At 42.5% G+C, this 21,892-nt stretch overlaps 3 protein-coding genes across 6 annotated transcripts; 1 reads left to right on the top strand and 2 right to left on the bottom strand.

The window, feature by feature from the left end:
• Nucleotides 1-489: 489 nt before the first annotated feature.
• LOC120787499 (myosin light chain 1, cardiac muscle-like) lies at nt 490-1,312 on the bottom strand. The gene has a single exon (XM_040123181.1). It carries the CDS (start codon nt 1,287-1,289, stop codon nt 696-698), a length of 594 nt encoding a protein of 197 aa, XP_039979115.1. The 5' UTR covers nt 1,290-1,312; the 3' UTR covers nt 490-695.
• A 2,334-nt stretch (nt 1,313-3,646) lies between these two features.
• Nucleotides 3,647-15,227, bottom strand: ak5l (adenylate kinase 5, like). Of its 3 annotated transcripts, none has more exons than XM_040123169.1 (9): nt 15,059-15,227; nt 7,830-8,038; nt 7,450-7,592; nt 6,230-6,346; nt 5,764-5,936; nt 5,575-5,688; nt 4,998-5,207; nt 4,350-4,434; nt 3,647-4,143 (listed from the first exon to the last, which is right to left on the bottom strand). In XM_040123169.1, exons 1-9 carry the CDS (start codon nt 15,089-15,091, stop codon nt 4,070-4,072), a joined length of 1,158 nt encoding a protein of 385 aa, XP_039979103.1. In that variant the 5' UTR covers nt 15,092-15,227; the 3' UTR covers nt 3,647-4,069. The 3 variants fall into 3 exon arrangements, with proteins under 3 accessions (XP_039979103.1, XP_039979101.1, XP_039979102.1); XM_040123167.1 differs by lacking the exon at nt 15,059-15,227 and adding an exon at nt 9,250-9,358; XM_040123168.1 differs by lacking the exon at nt 15,059-15,227 and adding an exon at nt 9,250-9,358 and having other exon boundaries at nt 5,016-5,207.
• gpsm1a (G protein signaling modulator 1a) lies at nt 12,544-21,366 on the top strand. 2 transcript variants are annotated; one of them, XR_005706939.1, is made up of 5 exons: nt 12,544-12,752; nt 17,372-17,792; nt 18,205-18,402; nt 19,386-21,045; nt 21,171-21,366. XR_005706939.1 is itself a non-coding variant. In XM_040123170.1 (4 exons), exons 2-4 carry the CDS (start codon nt 17,436-17,438, stop codon nt 19,596-19,598), a joined length of 768 nt encoding a protein of 255 aa, XP_039979104.1. In that variant the 5' UTR covers nt 12,544-12,752; nt 17,372-17,435; the 3' UTR covers nt 19,599-21,366. The 2 variants fall into 2 exon arrangements, 1 of the variants encoding a protein (XP_039979104.1); XM_040123170.1 differs by having other exon boundaries at nt 19,386-21,366.
• The last annotated feature ends 526 nt before the right edge of the window (nt 21,367-21,892 follow it).

Raw genomic sequence — 21,892 nt, 5'->3', positions numbered from 1 at the left:
TGAGTTTTCTAAGTGAGATATTTTATCATGTTTACAGATGTTTTTCATGTTAATTTATAAACCCCGCTATTTTCAGTTGCTCTCGTTCCCATTAGAGCAGATTTGTTAGAGACTGTATTTAATGCACCTGCATGACTTGCCTATATATCACTGTATCTGGCAGAGATCTATGAATATGAAGGTCATGATTGTTAAATAATTAATTGTCTATTTGTAACAAGTAAGTCTGTCTTCTTTATAGTTTCATCCTTTCTTCTTGTCAATAAACCTGTTGGCAAACACATAACTGTCCTCAGACTCCTGATGCGGAGGTGTTCAGCTGCCTCTCAACATAAACACAGCATTTGTAAAGAGGACATCACACGGCTGTTTTCCTTTCCCCGTATAGTACTGAAAATTAAAAGATAAATTGTAAACATATTTCCTGTTAGAAAATGAACCAAAATGGGAAACTCAAGAAAAATAAAACAGGGTGACATGGACAAAACAAACAATTATCACCAATGTAAGATTTATTCTGAAAATCGTTTAAATGAAAACACTGAGAAGGACTGAAGATAATTTATAAGAGAGTGAGTGAAGAGAGACATACAGGACGAACATTCGAAACAAGAGAGAGATCTCAAATTGACCCGGGTACACTCAGTCCATCATATAAAGAAAGTGGAAGCAGTCGAAATCAGTGTTGGTGTTTTCTACCCGGCCAGGATGTGTTTGACAAACTCGGTGTAGTTGATGTGTCCGTTGGCGTCCTCCTGTCCCACCATCAGTCTGTCCACCTCGTCCTCTGTCATCTTCTCTCCCAGCGTGGCGAGGACATGGCGGAGCTCAGCCCCCATCACCGTGCCATTTCCCTCCTTGTCGAAGACCCTCAGACCCTCCACGAAGTCCTCGAAGTTCCCCTGCTCTTTGGAACGCGCCACGTGCTGCAGCATGGGCAAGAAGCTGTCGAAGTCCAGCAGCTTGATGTTCAGCTCCTCCGCCTTTGGCCTCCCCAGCAGCTTCAGCACCTCCTCGTTGGTGGGGTTGTGACCGAGTGCTCGCATCACGTCTCCACACTGGGCGTAGGTGATCTTCATCTCACCTGTGGGTGTCTCGTCAAACAGCGTGAAGGCATCTCTGAATTCTTCGATTTGGTCTGGAGTAAACTCCACCACGATACTCTTCAGGTCCACCTCCGGAGGTTTGGACTCTGGCTCTGCAGGTTTGGGAGGTGGAGGAGGCTCCTCCTTCTTTACCTCCACCTTCTTCACCTCTGTCTTTTTCGGTTCCACTTTCTTTGGAGCCATGCTGCTGCAGAGTGGAGGACGGACGGAGGTGGGCGTTTTATAACAGCCCGAGGTGGGGCGAGTGAGGCAGGACAGGACGACAGAGAGAGAGAGAGCGGAGAGAGCAGCCGACCAAAGATGGAAGAAAATTGGAATAGAAACACTCAAAGAGAAGATAACAGACAGAGGATAAGAAGCTTCCAGAACCAACTGAACCAGTTTGTACCAGAACTGAGAGTCAGCCTGAGTCCAGTTAGTGTGCTGGCTCAGAGGCTCTGAGTCAGTGCCTAAACACTTCCCAAACCCCATCTTTTTAAATGTTTCTTGATGGGGGAAATACATTCTACATTTCAAAAGTTCAGTGATACTCACAATGAGTTATACTGAGAAACAATGTAGGCTGTGGAAAGTTTACCTTTGACTTCACAGATTTCCTCTTCATATGTGGGTCATCCATCGTTTTGCTTCATGGAGGCAAAAAGTCAGGAAAAATCTGTCACTTCTTGTTTTCTGAGGATTCAACTTGATTATTTAGTGAGTTTGAGCAGATCATGTTGGGGCACTGCAAATTGTTGGAGTTCAAATAATGCAAGTGATTTTAAGTTTGAGCCACTGAACAATCTTTGGAAGGCTCTTTCAAATCCAAATTCATGCCCATAGGTAGACGCAGTATTGTATTGTTACATATCATATAAGAGCATTAAATATTCTGTTAAAACTGGCAGAATGGAGTCAGACATGTGTAAGAGGGCTGGTTTAATATAATTAAACTTCAAACTTAAAATATTTATGAACTGTCAAAATAATTAAACAATCAGATATCTTCTGTTAAATACTCAAATGTCTTGCTTGTAGATTACATAACTGGTAATGTTTTATTTTACAGGTCTGTTTCCTGAAATGTTTCCTGGTACGTACACTACCATTAGTTGTTAATTACAGATATCGAGACAAACATCTGAGACATTCGCTACTTTTAAAAATTGTTATTACTTTTTCAGTTATTTCCCCAGTGTGTGTGGGGCCCCTGGGATGTGCGTGACCCCTGGTGTGTGGCCCCAGGGAGACAGTGTACTCAGAGACGAAGGAGGAGTCTCTCAGCTGCACTCGGACACTGGGAAGTGGCTGTTACCAGGACGACCATCTGTCAGTCACACCGACTGTTGATGATGTCAGCCACATTCAATTTCTCTCTTTATTTCTTTCATCTCTCCCTGTCTGAAATCTCTACACATTGAAGCGCTATATTTCATGTCCTCCATTTGATCTGAGTGTAAATGTTTCTAGTGCACATTTCTCTGAAACATTCACACAACAGAATACAAATGTTAGGGGGGAGGGGTCTCTGTCCTCAGGTCTCTTCAGTCTATTTCAGTCTCTTTATCTCATGAGGTGTCGGTCATAACATCAGTGTGTCATTAACATTCCCCGCTGTGATAAGGACAGTGATTATCTGTGATGCTCTGTGTGTCCTTCAGTCTTTAAATACACCCAGCTTCTACCCCCTCACCCCCCTCTCACAGCCTGATGGTCTCCAGACCTGCAGGGGTTTGAGTTTAAAATAAAAACCATCTGAACAGCAGACCAAACACAAAGTGTCCTCATACAATTCTAACCTGTCCCTTAAAGCTGCTGAAAAACAAACCCACCGTTCAGTCTGACTTTGACTTGAATATCTTGTTACTACACTCATCAATACTAGCTTATTATTTTCAGTTTGAGCTCTTTTCTAACAGAACTATTTTAAAAAGGAGGAAAGGATCTTAGAGACACTGAGGCCAAACTTTCTCATTACTCAATTCTCTAATAATTGAATAATTATTTATTTGAATGTTTGTTTTATGTATGTCGACTTTAAATCTCTTGCTGGAGTTTTCGTCTGAAAAAGTTTCTTTTTATGTTCAGTGTTTCTCACTAAAATTCTAACAAACACGTTAAATGCGTTTCCTTCATCAGAAAAACATTTGGAAAGACGATTTGTAATTGTAGTACAATTTGGTTGTACTGTGGGGGTGCGTCATGGATGGATTATGTGAAAATCGGCCCCTGGACACACACAGGTAAAAACCCCTCCCACCCTCCTATATAGTGCCCCTGAAAGAAAGAAAAATGACGACTAGATGACTAATCATGTCATTTGTTGTTGTGGTGAGTCTCTTTGTGGAGGTTGTTTTCTGTCTCTTTGGGGTCGTCTATTTTACTATCATAGATAAATGAAAACCTGTTAGACTGACTATGTCTGTATCTGGTTAAATGATGAGAAATGATCAGCTGATCTCATGTCAGTTTAAGTTATCAGATCAACATTGAATGTGATCAGTTTCATGGTTTTTGGAGTATTTGTGGAGCAGGTGAAGTTCAGGAAGCTGCAGCTTTTCATTTAATCTGTCACATATATTTTATCTACAGTTCAGATCTTTTGCTTCTCAGCTCAGTTTCAGGTTGTCAACAGTTAAAACTGGAGAGTTTCTGATTCTCTCACAACCAAGATGATCTGTGACTTATTTTAGACTTTACTTACTGACACATGTTGGAAAGTTAACTCATGAGATTCAACAAGTGGTTTTAATACTGGATTCTGACCAGCTAGACTATTCCCAACTGGTTGCTTACATAGGTTGCTGTATCATATTTCACATGCATGAAACATCCAGTTGAACATTGCATCATCAGACAGACTGACCATGACACACATGATTATTATCCAGTAGGAAAAGACTGCTAAGAGGCTGCTCTGGGTCCATACTGATCACTGATTACTTCATGATTCTAGACAGTTTTACAGAAAGATAAAATGTATATTATTGATTAACAGATCTGATGTTAAAGGGGACATCAGGGACAACACTGCTGCATTCTGGGATACCGACGGGATCTGGAGACAGAGAGATAAATCAATCAATTAATCAATCAATCAATCAATTGGTGGTTTAATTGTCTCTATCATAGAAACCACTGACCATCTATTATTATAAACAGCTGACTGTGTTCAATACAGTGACATATCACACTCACATTACTGTAAAGTGAAATCAGAAACAGTTTCATAACACATCACTCATATGGAGAACTGATCAGTACCTGACCGATCCTTCAGCTGCAATTTTTCTCTTATGACTGAACTCAGATCAGCAAATACCTCATCCTCGTCTCTGTCTGCATCCACCTGCACGCACACAAAGGACTGATTGTGACTGTGAATTCGCTTGAAGTCAACAGGTGAATTCACCTCAAAGTTCATTAAAGTTAAACCTGATGTGAAACATACTGAATAATTTCATTCTGTGAGTGAATCCATTGATCACTGAGATGAGATTCGAGTCAAGACTTCTGTGGGAGATCTGACTGTTTTAAATCTGTTTTAAATGCTGCCGTGACCTTTGGAGACACACCTGTCATACCTGTATGAATAGGTGTATCTGTGTCGACAGGTGTACCTGTATCAGAAGGTGTATCTGTGTGAATAGGTGTACGTGTCAAGTGGTGTACCCGTGTGAACAGGTGTATATATGTCAGCAGGTGTACCTGTATCAGAAGGTGTACCTGTGTGAATAGGTGTACGTGTCAGCAGGTGTACCCGTGTGAACAGGTGTATATATGTCAGCAGGTGTACCTGTATCAGAAGGTGTATCTCTGTCAGCAGGTGTACAGGTGTGAACAGGTGCACTGGTGTGCATATGTCAAGTGGTGTACCTGTTTGAACAGATGTACCTGTATTAGCAGATGTACCTGTATCCGCAAGTGTACCTGTGTCAGCAGGTATGTCTGTCTGTAGTATCTCCTGATGGAGACGATGTCTCTCCGAAACGTGTCCAAGCGTCTCCGGAAGGTGTGGTTACTGTCTCCCAGGAGACCGAGTCGAGCAGCTCGTTGCTGCAGACGGCAGTTCAGCGTCTCATTGGAGCAGAGCAGCAGTATCACCAGGTCAGGAGAGCCCATCTGATTGCAGGGAGGGCAGGGGTGATGGTTCCACTTATCATCGTCACTGCTGCATTTCAACATTACTGTGTATTGTTTAATTATTGTTTATAATGTTGTCCATTAGTTTCCCACTGGGGCTGGTCTGTTGTGTGGAGCCCCTGCAGAGTTGAGCGGTGAACCCCAAACTGAGTTACCAACCTATTGTCTGCTTGTGGTTGATCTCAAATAAAGTTTGTTTTCGTATTTCAGGTTGAGGCTGTGCGGGTTCAAAATGATTCAAACAAATGACCTGTATCTTTAAAGAGTAACAACCTTTCTACAGATATGTATGTACAGAAATCTTGAGTCCTGCTGAGGTACAGACTACTCTCTGGTTAGTCGGTACCTGCTCCTGGAAACTCAGAGCCTGGTGGACATCTCGAGGAAATCCATCCACGATGAACCCTCTGATGTGCTGCTGACCAATCAGCTGCCTCCTTAGCTCTGAGATTGTCTCCTCCTGCAAGCACAGATTTCTTGACAGTCTCGGGGATGATTTCAGGTTCAGGTTCAGGTGAAATGTTTTTGGACTCACCTGTGGTCCCAGCTCTCCATGATTCATCATTTCTGAAACAACCTCCCACTTCCTGCTGGGGGAGGCATGGCTTAGCAGCTGCTTCCTGAGCAGGTTGTCCAATGAGACGACTCTGAGGCCGAAGCAGTGAGCTAACCTCGCTGTCTGACTTCCCTTCCCACTTCCTGGTCCACCTGTGGACATAATAGATACCAGTGACCCCCGCTGCCCCCCCAGCATGCACCGCAACATCCTTGCTTTGTCAGCAAACATGAACAGGAGGTCAGAGTTCACAGAGGTTAATAAACATCATCATAAGGTTTAATTGAGTCTTGGTCTAAGAAGTTATTATCAAACACAGGGATAATTTTTGAGACAGGGTTCAGAGCTCTTACTGGTTCTGGTGCAGACCTCTTACTAGTTCTGGTGCAGACCTCTTACTGGTTCTGGTTCTGGTTTGTACTGGTTTCGTGTTTTTTTCTCTCACCAATGATGAAGAAGATGAGGGGGCGTGGCCTCTGGGGAGGTAGGATGCTGACTTCCTGCAGGAGTCCAGAACTCTCCGTCATGTCAGAGTCCGAGTCTATGGAGAGCTGAGACCGGACTGGAGGAGGAAGAGGAAGAGGAGGAGGAGGAAGACCAGGAGAGGGAAGACCAGGAGGAGAAATACGGGGGTGTGGGGGATTCAGCAAGTTTTTTTTTCTGCCTCTGCAATATATCTAAATCTAAATGTGTGGTCAGAAATAACTGAGGTACTGCAGAAACAAAGTCCTGCAGAACTTAAGTCCTGGAAAACCGAAATCCTGAAGATTAGGTCCTGGAGAACCAAAGAAGTGAAGTCCTACACAAGAGAAGTCTTGCTGTCAGATGTATAAAACTCTGTGTAGATTCAGGACTAAAACTGTGTGTTCACACTAAGACAGAAATATACAGACACGTTCTTTCCATCAGATTCATAATGCTGTGTGTGTACGACTGGTTCTGTTTTAAAAATCTCTGAAACACGGTCCCAAGCTTTGACAGAAGTTATATAGTAACTCTCTCAAACATCTGTTTGCATATCGATACCTGTGCTCCACTGCTCATTAGACCTTTCAGTGAGAAGAATGACAAAGAAGAAGAAGAAGTGCAGTTTGCAGTTTTGACTGTTACATTGGTGAGGTTCTCCAACAGAACATCTGTCATTACAGATATGGATATTTATGGCATCTGTACCAATGATTTATGACATGTACCTGTAAACTATCACCGCGGTAACTTCTCAGTCATCATTGTTAAACATCAGGGAGACGATATATGATTCATTTGTAGAGCTTATACTGAAACAGGCCTCTCAAGAACTGAGGATAAATGAAAAGATCACTGATGGAGAGATGACATCTCCAGTGTAAATAAAAATAATGATGAGGCTCATCGTGAAATTTTGGTTGAAATTGTACAGATTTCTGTGCAGATTCACAACCAGGGGAAATGTAATCTTACTGTAAACAAACAGTGTTTTACTATAAGTTTACGTCTCATCTTATATTTAATCTACTCATCATTTCACCGGCAGATATCTCCAATAAACTGTGTGTACGCTTGTCTGAGGTCAGTTTGAGGTGTCGCATTCTCACCCAGATGCTTCTTTATATACATGTATATTTGTTTTTTACATTTGACCCCTGGACCTGGTCTTTCTTGACTTTTTCCAGAGAAATCTCTTACCCTCTGAGCTGACAGTCTTTGTGTCTTCTTCCTTCACCTCAGCGTGGACAGGAAAGGGGACAGGTGGAGTTCCTGTAGGTCCAGGTGGAGCTGGGAGGAGGACCCTGCTTGCAGTAGCTGTTTGGGGGGTTCCAGAGGGTGTTCTATCGTGGATGGAGGAAACTGAGGTTGTCAGTGGGGGTAAGACAGATGTTTTGGGTTTAACGGAGGGAAATTGTGGCCCAGAATGTGTCAGTGGGGTGACTGTGGATGTTGGGGCTACTGGGGGGATTATGGGGGGTAACATGGACAATGTTTGAAATATTGAGGTTGATCTTTGGGGTGTAGTGGGTGATTTTTGGGGTATTGGGGGTATTATAGGGGGTGTTGTTGGGACTAACATTGGTGTTATAGTGGGTACAGATGTTGTTCTGGCGGGTCCTGGGTGTGTTTTGCTGGGTTCAGGTCTCAGCTTGTCTCTGTCTAGGTGGATAAAGGTTTCCCAGGTGATGACCTGCGGACCCCCCAGCTGTCTGGTCCTGATCAGGCAGCTCTGCAGGAAGCTGATGGGGTCCTCAGGACGATGATACAGAAGACCTGTCAACAGACTCTGAGAGACAGATACAGTCAAACACCTGTCTCACTACCTGTCTGTCTGTCTGCCTGTCCTGCTGTCTGACTGCCTGCCTGTTTGTCTATCTGTTGTCTGACTCATGACCTGTCTCTCAGCCTGCCTTCCTGTCTGTCTGCCTGTCTCTCTTTCTCACTGCCTTTCTGCCTGACTGCTCGTCTGTCTGCCTGTCTATCTGTCTGCCTGAATTTCTGTCTGCCTGATTGTCTGTCTGTCTAATTGCCTGTCTGCCTACCTTTCTGTCTGACTTTCTCACTACCAATCTTTCTCTCTGCCTGTCTGCGTGACTGCCCGTCTGTCTCTTCATGATAATTTATGATTCAGGTTATTTCAGCTGATTACTTGACCGGATGAGATGCTCTCATTCTCTCTCTCTCTCTCTCTTTCTAGCTCTTGCTCTGCAGGTCTCTCGCTCCCTGTCCACTTGTATCATGTCAAGTGCTGTTGCCACGGTAACCATCTACCATCATGTCCGTATGTTAAAACCAGCCTCAGATAATACTACTACTGATGACATGAAACTGAATGAAGGTCCTGGTCTGTCTCAGGAACACTCCACAATCTGCATCAATTTTCCAGGTAAGAATACCTGAGAGATCCCAGAGGTCTAACAGAAGTCTTGAGAGTCACCTGAACAGGTGCACCCAGACACACAAACACCCTCCCAACCTCATTAGATCCTTTAGGTATAGTCCATCCTTCAATTGCTGTAATCACAGTAAAATATATGCAGCTCCCAGTTAAGCTGTGCGCAACATATTTTCCAGATCACATGGAGCAGATGTAATATGTATAAAGTAAAACTGGTCGTTGAGCAGTTGGAGCGTCGAGCGATGAAGATCACCTGAACATCCAAAGTCAAACAGCACAGCAACAGACTTACACTGCAGCAGTAACAACAGAGTCTAACTCCAAACGCTTACAAAAATACCTCTGCACAGCGGAACAGATATTGGACAACGACATACAGGAAATGACTGGTATGTTCCTGGGAATCAGTCATCAGAGCAGTAAAACCTTCAGACGGGCCACAAGTACAACGTGGCATCAAATGGAGACAAGCGAGTAAAGTACAAGTACCTCAAATCTGTACTTAGAGTGCACTTTCCACCACAGCAGTTCATGTGATATCACAGCTTCAGCTTCAGCTGGTAAACAGCAGCTGTGAAATAAAACTAAAACTGTCTCACCTCCAGCAGCTGAGGGACGAGATGGTCAGACAGGTACTCCTTCACTTCTTTGCTGCTCATCTTCGTCTTTTCTTCCTCTCTTGTCCTCTTGTCTCTTCTTCTTGCCTCTTGTTCTTGCCTCCTTCTTCCTATCTCTGTCAATTGATCTATCTATCTGTCTGTCTGTCTGTCTGTCTGTCTGTGTGGCAGCAGAGTGATGGCGCCTGGATGACTGACAGTAGCATCAGGTGGACAGCGCCGTTGCCGTGGTAACATCAGTATTTATATCTGTTGTTTTTGTGCAAATGAGGCTAACGAGCTGCTGAGTGTGATATCAACACAGTGACCCCTGGTGGCAGTCCAGAGAACTAAACACTGGACTACAGACTGGACTGTGACCTGCTGACTGTCCCCAGGAGATGGTCCGTGATTGTTCCTATGGGTTTCAACGGTGCAGGAAAGTAACTCAGTACATTTCAAAAGTCCTTTACTCATGTACAAATTTGAGGTACTTGTACTTTACTTGAGTATTTCCATGTTATGCTAATTTATACTACTTATCTACTTTTCATAGAGAAACATTTTTCTTTTTACTGCACTACATTTATCTGTCAACACAAAAATCTTAAATACAAATCCCCAGACAAAAGTCAGTGTGTAGTTGTGTCTCCTTGTCACGTTTCAGTCTCTGAGTTGTTTTCAGTTCATTTCTCCTCTAAACGTCTTACATGGTTTCACTTCAATAATTGATCAAATGATCAATAGTTCACTAAAATCAAAGATCAGAGAAAAGTCCAGCAACTGAATCCAGATCAGTGGATCAGAACTGTCTTTCTTCTTCTGTCCTCTCCCATGAATCATCTGACGACCCCTCAGGTTCACCTGGCGACCCTCTGGAGGGGCCCGACCCCCAGGTTGGGAACCAGTGGACTGAACTCTCTCCCTGTCTATGACGTAGCTAAAAGCAGCTCCACCTGGAGCAGCTCCACCAGTAAAACGCTGCCGAAGCCTCCGTGACTCAGGATCAATGATCTGATCACGTCAGAGAGAATCAGAGACCAGTCACAGCACACAGGTCCCTGCACAGTGAACTGTACTTCCTGAACTACAGGAAGTACTTTTACTGTGATACTGGGACTACAGGAAGTACTGGTACTGTGATACTGGAACTACATGAAGTACTTTACTGTGATACCTTTACTACATGAAGTATTTTTACTGTGATACTCTAGCTACATGAAGTATTTTTACTGTGATACTTTAACTATATGAAGTACTTTTACCGTGATACTTTAACTACATGACTTTTACCGTGATACTTTAACTACATGAAGTACTATTACTGTGATACTGGAACTACAGGAAGTACTTTTACTGTGATACTGGGACTACAGGAAGTACTGGCACTGTGATACTGGAACTACATGAACTACTTTTACTGTGATACTAGAACTACATGAAGTACTTTTACTGTGATACTGGAACTACATGAAGTACTTTACTGTGATACCTTTACTACATGAAGTATTTTTACTGTGATACTCTAGCTACATGAAGTACTTTTACTGTGATACTTTAACTATATGAAGTACTTTTACCGTGATACTTTAACTACATGAAGTACTATTACTGTGATACTGGAACTACAGGAAGTACTTTTACTGTGATACTGGGACTACAGGAAGTACTGGTACTGTGATACTAGAACTACATGAAGTACTTTTACTGTGATACTGGAACTACATGAAGTACTTTTACTGTGATACTGGAACTACATGAAGTACTTTACTGTGATACCTTTACTACATGAAGTATTTTTACTGTGATACTCTAGCTACATGAAGTACTTTTACTGTGATACTTTAACTATATGAAGTACTTTTACCGTGATACTTTAACTACATGAAGTACTATTACTGTGATACTGGAACTACAGGAAGTACTTTTACTGTGATACTGGGACTACAGGAAGTACTGGCACTGTGATACTGGAACTACATGAACTACTTTTACTGTGATATTGGAACTACATGAAGTACTTTTACTGTGATACCTTTACTACATGAAGTTCTTTACTGTGATACCTTTACTACATGAAGTACTTTACTGTGAGACTTTAACTACATGAAGTACTTTACTGTGATACTTTAACTACATGAAGTACTATTACTGTGATACTGGAACTACAGGAAGTACTTTTACTGTGATACGAACTACATGAAGTACTTTTACTGTGATACCTTTACTACATGAAGTACTTTTACTGTGATACTTTAACTACATGAAGTACTTTTACTGTGATACTTTAACTATATGAAGTACTTTTACCGTGATACTTTAACTACATGAAGTACTATTACTGTGATACTGGAACTACAGGAAGTACTTTTACTGTGATACTGGGACTACAGGAAGTACTGGCACTGTGATACTGGAACTACATGAACTACTTTTACTGTGATACTGGAACTACATGAAGTACTTTTACTGTGATACCTTTACTACATGAAGTACTTTACTGTGATACCTTTACTACATGAAGTACTTTACTGTGAGACTTTAACTACATGAAGTACTTTACTGTGATACCTTTACTACATGAAGTATTTTACTGTGATACTCTAGCTACATGAAGTACTTTTACTGTGATACTTTAACTATATGAAGTACTTTTACCGTGATACTTTAACTACATGAAGTATTATTACTGTGATACTGGAACTACAGGAAGTACTTTCACTGTTATACTGGAACTACATGAAGTACTTTACTATGAGACTTTAACTACATGAAATACTTTTACTGTGATACACTAACTAAACGAAGATAAAAATAAATGTGTCCGATTATTTAAATAGGATTTTGACTGCTGGACTTTTACTTGTAGTAGAATATTTTTTTTATCTTTGTACTGGTACTTTTACTTCAGTAAAGGTCCTAAGTACTTCCTCCACCAATGAGTACTATGAATACACTCTGAACACACAAAAATCTGTATGTGTGTATGTCAGTGTGTGTTTTAGTGTATCTGTGAGGCCTACAGCAGAAGAGCAGCATTCTCTAGGTTCAACTGAATGGATCTCAACAATGCAGGAATGTGTGTGTGTGTGTGTGTGTGTGTGTGTGTGTTAATGCGTGTGTTTGGATAGAGGGAGGCAGGATTTGGAGCCTCTCTTTGGTTACTATAGTAACCGTGATGTAAGCCCAGAGGGGAGTTTGCCCTCTTTCTCTTTCATTGTGTCGGTGTGTTTCAGTGTGTGTGTGTTTGTGTTTCAGTGTGTTTCAGTGTGTGTGTGTGTGTGTGTGTGTGTGTGTGTCTGTGTGTGTGTGTGTGTGTGTGTGTGATTGTGTGGTGTGTGTGTGGGTGTGTTTCAGTGTGTGTGTGAGCGTTAACCGGCCGATAGAGAGATTTCACTGAACGAGACAAGAGCGAAGAACTGAAACGAGAGAAAAAGAAGAAAGAGAAGAGAAGCAGTTGGACTTGAAACGGAGAGAGAACGTTGGAGGAACGTTGTGATGTGGAGGTAAAGTAAATTAGACAGAAAACTGTTTTACTCAAACTGCAGCAGAGTCAAACTGAGTTTATTCAAACTTTCTGTCTCGTCAACTGTTGTTTTGTTGGTTTGTAAACAATGATCAGAGTTTTAGGTTCTGAGTTGGAGCCAAACCGTAAAGAGGTGAAACTTTGTTAGGAAACATACATTGTAGGATTCATCTAATTAATTATTGAGATTAGAAATTGAATTTTGGACCTGCGGAGCTTCTGTATGTGTCGACAGCCCGTGTGTAGTTTCCTCTACTGGTGACCAGATGGAGCTAAAGGGACATTAACCTTTAAAGGAGAGGAACGCAGTGACACTGATCATTAATGCATTCTAAGTGTGTGTGTGTGTGTGTGTGTGTGTGTGTGTGTGTGTGTGTGTGTGTGTGTGTGTGTGTGTGTGTGTGTATCTTTTCTGCTGTGAATGTGATTAGACTCTGAGCTTTTGCGTTGTTGTTGACCTACTTCTACTGAAGCTGAATGAATCCAGACCAGAGCTGGTCCTGGACTAACTGAAACCAGACTACTTTATGTCCAGTTTGCAGCTACTGTATAAACTTTACATTTTTACAAAATTCTCCATAGTTTTCACAGTTTTTGTCGTTGGTGTAGTTTTTTTCTTTTTCAAAGAAGCAAGAATAAGGCAGAAACTACCGTCTCAATGCCCCCCCCCCCGATTAGCAGTGTTAAGACAGACTAAATAAACCTCACTGTACTATACATGCTGAGAAACCTGGGCAAGTGGTCAGATTTGACCAAAATCACATGGACTACTGGTCAGCCCCTTCACAGGACCCATGGGTTTGGAGAACAGTGTCCCAGGGAGGTTGCAGGCTGCAGTTCAGTTGATGGTCCCAAGTCCCCTCATGAGATAAACCAACCCCAGCCACAGACCCACTGAGCACCCAGTTTTTGTTGCAGGAGCTTGGAACACTCCTGTAAACAGACCATAACAGTAGCAAAACCACATACACACTAAACACATCTAAAAGTTCTTCCATATAAACTTTTATGGGAGCCACTTAAGGGCTGTGGTTCACAGTCGAATGGAAAACAGATACTTCACTTCATGGTTCTAGTGGTATGGGTCCTTCAGTGGCTGAGAAACCACATCAGCCAAACTCTGGTCTGCCTACCTGGTGCTGGTACTGAAGCTTGGCTATACATATAGATAAGATGAAATGTTACTGATCCCCACAGGGGAAATTCAGTTGTTACAGCAGCTCAAAAGTAGAGGAAAGAATGAGTGAGTATTAAACAACTATATACAATATATACACTTATCACATATACAGATATGACCTACTGGTAATACACATGTTGCGTAGCATTGCACTAAAATATTGCAGTGGAGACTGGATAATTGCACAAAGAGAGAAAATTATATAAATTCGTATTGCACAAGGGTGAAACATAAGATAAATATGATGATAAATAAATGACAAAATAATAAATACATAAATTTATACTACCCGGGATGTATTGTGCTAAGTAGCTGTGATGTTATAAGTGGTGGTTGATGCTGGCAGAGACAACAACAGTGCTACAGTATGTTGCTGTTAAAAAGTCTGACTGCCATCGGTAGCGCTCCTTCATACACTGTGGGTGTAGCAGTCTGCTGAAGAAGCTGCTTAAGGCCCCCACAGTGTGATGCAGGGGATGAAAGGGGTTGTCTAAGATGGACGACAGCTTGGCTAACACCCTCCTTTCATTTACCTCCTCTATACAATCTAGATAACAGTCTCGGACAGAACAGTCCTCTTAACCAGTTTATTGAGTCTTTTTTCTGTCTCCATGCTTCAACCTTCCCAGCAGACCACTGCGTAGAAGACTGCTGATGCCACCACAGTGTATTAAAATATTCTTATCCTGCAAACTCCAAAGGACCTCAGTCTCCTCCACAGATGGAGACGACTTTGGCCCTTTTTTTACATGACATCAATGTTGTCTGCTCAGTCCAGTTTATTGTTTAGATGAACGCCCAGGTACTTGAACGCTCCCACCATCTCAATATCCTATCTCTGGATGTTCACCGGTGTAGTCTGGGGCATTTTCCTGCAGAAGTCTATTGCCTTGTCCTTTGTCTTTCTGGCATTAATGTGAAGGTTATTGACCTCAAAGCAGTTGACAAAAGTCCCTGATGACCTCCCTGTATTCCTGTACATTCCCTTCTGAAATGCACCGAATAATGGCTGTATCATTGGGGAACTTCTGGAGATGACCAGTGACCCGTGTTATATCTGAAATCTGGTGTGTACAGGGTGAACAGAAAAGGAGAGTGCACTGTACCCGGTGGGGCCCTTGTGCTGCAAACCACCACATCAGATAGATGGTCCTGGAGCCTCACATACTGTGGTCTGTTGGTGAGGTAGTCAATGGTCCACACAGCTGGCCAGATGGCAGTCCACTCCTGCTCCCTCTAGCTCCCCCCTGAACACTGATGGCTGTATTTTTTTTTTTCCCTGCGACTGATAAAAAAACACACCAAATTGACTTTTCTTCAAGAATACAAGCATCCAATCAATGTTTCATTGCCTCTTAAAAAGCACACTGAATCCAAGACTGTAGTGACCTTATGCACCAAAAATCATTCCATCACAGTAGTAAAGTATTATGACAATAAATCCATACATATCCATCCTTGTGGCTTAAAAACAAAACAGCTAAAACTTGAAATAAAGGACTACTTGGAATAATTACTGACTTGTATCAGAAAGAACTTTTTTCCACTGAAAATCTTGTATACATCCCACATTGATGGTCCTGCATCTATACCCTACTGTTTCCACAATACCACAAATGAAACTTCACTTTGATCATGGCTTATTGTGTTGAAGGCATTGGAAAGTCAAAAAACATGACTCTCACAGTGATCCTAGGTTTCTCAAGGTGTGAAAGGGATCTGGGCAGTAGGTAGGTGACTGAGTCATCCACCAAGTTATGGCCATCGGTCATCGGTCAGAAGTGGTTGGGCTCCCTGGGGTGCACAGTCTTTGGTACTGGACAACCACTAAGGAAGTTGTCCAAATGACTGGAACTCTCTCCAGACTAAGGGTCAGATTGAAAATGTGCAGAACCACCTTACAGAGCCAGTCTGCACAGTCCTTGAGCACTCTGTAGTTGATGCCACCTGGACCTGTGCCCTTTCTTGCCTTGAGCTTCCTGAGTTCTTTCCTCACCTGGTCAGCTGTTAGGGGAGACTAAGGGGGGAAGTGGGGGCTGGCCCCAGTTGAGGGAGACAGGGGGAGGGGCATGTAATTTGCTTGAGTGGAGTGGTGCGAGGAAGGTGTAGTTGATGGCCTGGATGCTTGTTTCATTGCAATGTTTCATTGTCCCTGGTGTAGCATTTAACATACTGGGTGAAGGTGGGGAGAGTGAAAGACAGGGAAGCATGGTTAACATCTCCAGGAATGTGGAGGGGGTATTGTGGGTGCTTACAGGCTTCAACAGCATTGGTCAATTGGGGGGGGGGGGTGTACACTGTTATCACGATGATGTGCGAGAACTCCCTCAGTAGGTAACAGGGCCAAATGCAGCACCAACAGCTAGCAGCTTGAAGTCCTTTGTACAGAGTTTTTCTTTAACACTGATGTGCTCAGAATTGCACCATCTATCGTTCACAACTATCACTTTTCCCTCACCCTTCCGCTTACGACTCTCCCTTGCTATCCTGTCCACTCTCATGTGCTGAAAACCATCCAGGGTTACTTGTGACTATGAAGTGAGTTCATTCAGCCATGTTTCTGTGACGCACATGATTCTACAGTTCTGATACGCCCTCTGTAGTCTGTTCAGCACCGTTAGCTCCTCTATCTTATTTGGGAGAGATCTCATGTTGCCAATAATAACAGAAGGTTGGCATGATTTGCCTCTCTTGTTGTTGTGCTCTGGATCTACATCCCCTCTTCATTCTCCTTATTTCCACAGAGATCTCAAACTCTAATGGAGAGTATCCTTGTGTACCATGGTGCTGACAGTTGTTCTTGGGTGTAGACAATAGAGCTGTGATTGAATGAGTCTCCCAATGCAGTTGTAAGAAGTCCAAAAATAAGCAAATTCAAACCACTAATCTCACCCATCCATAGTTGAAAATGGATGAAAGATTAGTGTAGAAAAGAACACAAAAATACACAAGAAAATACACTAAATAGTTGAGCTTAAACATCCTGCATGTGTTGGAGCTTTCTATTATATCAAACGGTCTTCCTCAGCTATTGCCCTTCTCATGGAATTGTATTTATCCTGATTTCCATTATTCCTGTGCACTTTAAGGACTTCTTGTCCATGCTGGCTTGAGAAAAGCTGGAATTATTCTTGACCCTTGAAAATGGCTTATAACAAGATAGTCTCGCCACAAGATCCACTCAGTAGCTGTTCTGGAGGATTTGATTGTACAATGTTTACAAGGTCAAGAAAGGAAATTCCAGTCTTTTCAAACTTTTAAGGCAATATGCACTGAAAGTGCTCGGTAAATGTGGTATGATTAGCAACTGAGTGGTCATGCACGCAACCAAGAATTCAGAGAACCATGTTACCTATTCTGCAACTTCACCTCCAGGAGGGGCTATGTCTAACTTCCTGCTCTACCCTCTTCCTGTCCAGGTTTAGCTCCTCCCATTAATGACATCGCCAACACTGGCCCCACCCCCAAACCAACAAATCCATCATGGCTGACAAAAATCTCTCTGGTTTACCTCCTCCTTCCCTGTCTTCACCTTCTCATCAGAATGGGAGGTTTGGGGGAGTGGTGCCAAAAGGTTCTCCAACCCCTCACCAAAATGGTGGGCTGGACACAGGACCGGGACACCACAGTTCAAGTAACACCAGTCCTGTTCCCCAGTCTCACTCTGTTCCCAGCGGCAGGACCTCGGTCTCCACCTCACCCCTCAGGACCCTCCGAGGTCAGGTGACTCCCGTACAAGGGTCTGGTCCTGAGGACAGCTCCGGCTCCACCAGACCCCGGGGTCAGAGCCTTGGATCTGCTCTGAGCTCCAGGACCAGAACTACAGCTACCAGGAGCAAGGTAACTCACCTACTACAACAATAAAGTCTTCCCAGTTTTTTCCAGGTTCATAAACAAATGGGTTTAAACTGCTGAATGTTTGATTATGTTTCTACAAAGTGTAATTCAGCAGGACATGTAACACACTTTGAAGCTCTGTAATTGGATGTTTATAAGTGAAATGCACTTTGGAAGTTGTAGATGACTTCACTCCTGGTTTTATGTCCACAGGCTTCTTGTAGCTTTGACTTTATATCAAAGAGACTGATATTTTCAAACCCAGCAATTCATCTTTTGTTGTGATGATTCAACCAAAAGAGTTTCGTGTCCTCAACAAACTGTCATTCAAATGAGAACATGGACCGAGAAATAACTCCTCTCACTTCATGACTCTTTGCTGTCTAACAACACTGACTGGTCCCTGCTGTTGTAGCGCAGGAACAGCCAGCAAGAGGAGCCGGAGGCCTTGTTGGACCTGATCTTAGAGTCTCAGGGTCAGAGATTGGACGATCAGAGAGCCAGCCTCAGTTTGCTGCCTGATCCGGGACCATCTGCACTGTGTGGGGCCTGCAGCCCCGACCAGCTCCACCAGCCCAGTCTGGACTTCTACTACATGCTTATACACTATCAGGTAGCAATATGTGATGTAAATATTCTGGGTTAACAAAACATGTTTTTAGGGATGGAATGTAATGACACTGTCATGAAAGTTGTCCTCAGCATTTCAGACAAAACATTCAGAGGTAGAAGTGTGTGTGTGTGTGTGTGTGTGTGTGTGTGTGTGTGTGTGTGTGTGTGTGTGTGTGTGTGTGTGTGTGTGTGTGTGTGTGTGTGTGTGTGTGGGGGGGGGTTCTGGGGTTTCCAAGAGTTAAAAAAAACATAAAAAGCACAGACGTTACAATCACAGTTCAGGATCGAGCTACAGACAGGGTAACCTAGACGTGCTGGCCGAGCAGGTTGAATTACATAAATTTTAGTTGTTGGTAAACAAGTTTACAGTTGGCAACATGAAGAAAGTCTCTAAAAACCGCATAGGTATCAAGGAGGTTTATAAAATAGGGTACAGACAGGAACAGTGTATATAGAACAGGTAGGAAGAGGGTACAGGGTAGGAAGAGCCCATAGGGTACAGGATACAAGGCTTGGGGTTAAAGAACATGTAGGAACGAGGTATGGGGTATGGGAGGATGTATTTTCAGGGTACAGGCAGAGAAGGGGCACAGGGTAAGGGATGGAACAGGGTACAGAAACTTGCAGAAAAAGGGTACAGGAAGACACTAGGTACAGAAAGTAACTGGGTACAAGGTGGGTACAGCGCATAGGATACAGTATAAAAGAACATGTAGTAATAAGGTACAGGGTAAAGACAGGAACAGGGAACGTAAACTTTGAGGCCGGAAGGTCTAGACATAATAACAGTCTGATGATAGGGTAGAGCACTCGGGATATGTACTGGTTTAACTGGTTTACGGCATAATGAGAGAATAAGGGACAGGTGGGAAGAACAGATCAGGAAAAGGTGAGAAACTTTAGGAGGAAAATCCTTGACCTGTCCACCAATTGTCTGTCTGTCTCTCTCTCTCTCTGTCTGTCTGTCTGTCTGTCTGTCTACAGTCTGACAGGATGGAGGACCAGAGGTGCCATCTTCCTGATCTTGATGATGTGGCTGGATCAGTTCCTGAAGGTCAGGAGGATTTCTTCAGTTTGATCCAGAGAGTTCAGTCCAGGAGGATGGATGAGCAGAGAGCCTCACCGCTGATAACACACACTGAGGACGGTGATGACGCAGACTCCGCTGGTTCCTCCCTCCATCACCATCATCACTGATGAAGATAAGAACAGGGAGAAGGGTTTTACTGAGTATTGTTTCTAAGTGTCAGACAGAGTCTGGATCTTGTCATCAGGATTTTTTTTGGATGTTTTTGTGAATCAGTCCGACTGCAGTATTCAGTCTTAAAACAGAAACCAGACTGTGTTGATGTGGACACTTTGACGACTCTCTTGATGGTTGACTCCGAACAGAAACCTGAGACTGTTTGGAGTTCAAACAGCGTGAAGGTTTGATCTGAGAACAGCCAACTGTGTACTTACCGTGCAACAGGGTTTCTCAGCAATTGCTGGCATAAGATCTGGCTCTGACCCTGGGAGTTAAAGGTCTCCTGCTGAGTCCATGTTTTTGTGAGTGAGTCCATGTTTTGTTTGATCATGAGCATATGGGCCAGGGTGTGAACTACAGGGAGCCAGGGGGAGATTGGTTCCTCTTTATAAGACATCAACTCCCTTGAAAACGTGATTTATGAAAATAGGCTATTATTGATGTACGATTCAAGCATGAGGGTGGTTCTTCACTAATTCAATTAATAAGGATACCGGCATATATACAATTCTTGCCATCTGCATCAAAGTGTGGCAGTGCAGTATCATAAACAGTTTATGATACTGCACTGCCAGACAGAAAATAAATAGTTAACTAATGTATGAACCATAGCACTCAGGAATACGCAGGTGTAATTATTCAACACAGGAGGTTAGATTAGTAAATGCTCTCTCTCTCTCCTCTCTGCTCTCCGCACAGCAGGAAGCAGTGGCTACTTTTCGCCTTTTTTCTTATTCTTATTGATAGGCATAATAATAAATAAAAGTGAAATTAAGTATTTAATAAATGTTGTATCTGTTGTTTCTGACCACAAAAAGTGAAAAAAGTGAGCTCCCCCAAAAGCCATAGTATCGTTGGATCACATCGCCCACTGATCCACATCCTGCTGCAAGTTTCACATTATTCACTGAGAAACTGAACAAGTTTATCATACTGTTTTCACACAGTGTTGCTGAAAACATTTTGGTTTGTAAAACACAGAAAAAGCAAAGCAGAATCCAGAACCAAGACCTTACAGGGTCTTACAGGTTCAGGTTTTGGGAAGCTCCAGGGCGCTAAGTTCCTGTGGTGGAAACGAAATGCAAGAAAAAATGGAGAAATGAATACATGTAATTTTACAGTAAAACTCATCAGTCAAATGGAAGCAGACAACTTGTTCTGACATGATCTCCTTTAAAAATGTTTTATCATCAGGTCCAGGGTCCTGGACCTCATTTTGAGAAACTGTGAATCCTGCAGCTCACACTCTCCTGGTGTCTGGACTTTAAAATTAAGAACAGGAAGACTGAGAACCTGAGATGATCCGACAGAAACAGGACTAGTCCAAACCTGATCAGACCTGAACCTGTCCTGGGTCCAACCTGCTTCTGTTCTCCTTACTTCTGTCCTGGAGTGAACGTGAATGAGTTTTTAAACTGTAGCATCAGTAGAAACTTGCACTTTTGATGAAGCTGTCACATATTTTAACATGGTTCTGATTTTTAAATATTTATCTAACACTGTCAGTGTCTGTTTTTGTTCAGATAAAGAAATTCATGATAGAAGAGGCTGGATTCAAACTGAAGGTCAGCACTGAGTTAGAAGAAGCTGAACATATAGAGTTTAACATCACGTCCTGCAGCGTCTGACCTGATCCTTGCTATTCCATTTCCTTTCACAATATGACAAAAGAAGTTTTTTTAACTTGTAAATGTACATTTCTGCTCTAATAATAATCACATTTTCATGGAAAGATATATATTTTTTAATAATCAGTGATGGAACAAATATTAAGGATTGTTCACTTAAGTTAAAGTATCAATAAAATACTTTCACAGTACAGATACAAGTCGTGCGTTGAAAACCGTAACTTCAGTAAAAGTACATGAGTATCATCACCAGATCATACTGATATTGATATACTGTATAAGTATGAGAAGTACTCGCTCTGCAGTAGCATGGCTCCTGGGACTGTTGATTATTTTAGTAAAACACATTCATTTGACTGTGTGTTTAATCTGTAACACTGTCTCATATTTTAACTCATCAGATGTTTTGTTTGTCAGATAAATTTAGTGCAGTCAAAATATAAAGCAACGTAAAGTGAAAATACTCAAACACAGTACAAATACCTTATACTTGTACTTCAGAATGAACTCGGTTACTTTCCACACGTACTGGCATAAACAGAGACGCAGATCTATGTGTTCTCACCTGGATGAGTAAATGATCAGACAACTGAAAACACATGAACGCTGCGTCTGTG

The sequence above is a fragment of the Xiphias gladius genome, unplaced genomic scaffold (assembly GCF_016859285.1).
Source record: "Xiphias gladius isolate SHS-SW01 ecotype Sanya breed wild unplaced genomic scaffold, ASM1685928v1 HiC_scaffold_1480, whole genome shotgun sequence".
Lineage (NCBI taxonomy): Eukaryota > Metazoa > Chordata > Actinopteri > Istiophoriformes > Xiphiidae > Xiphias > Xiphias gladius.
This window is presented reverse-complemented; position numbering and strand designations above follow the sequence as displayed.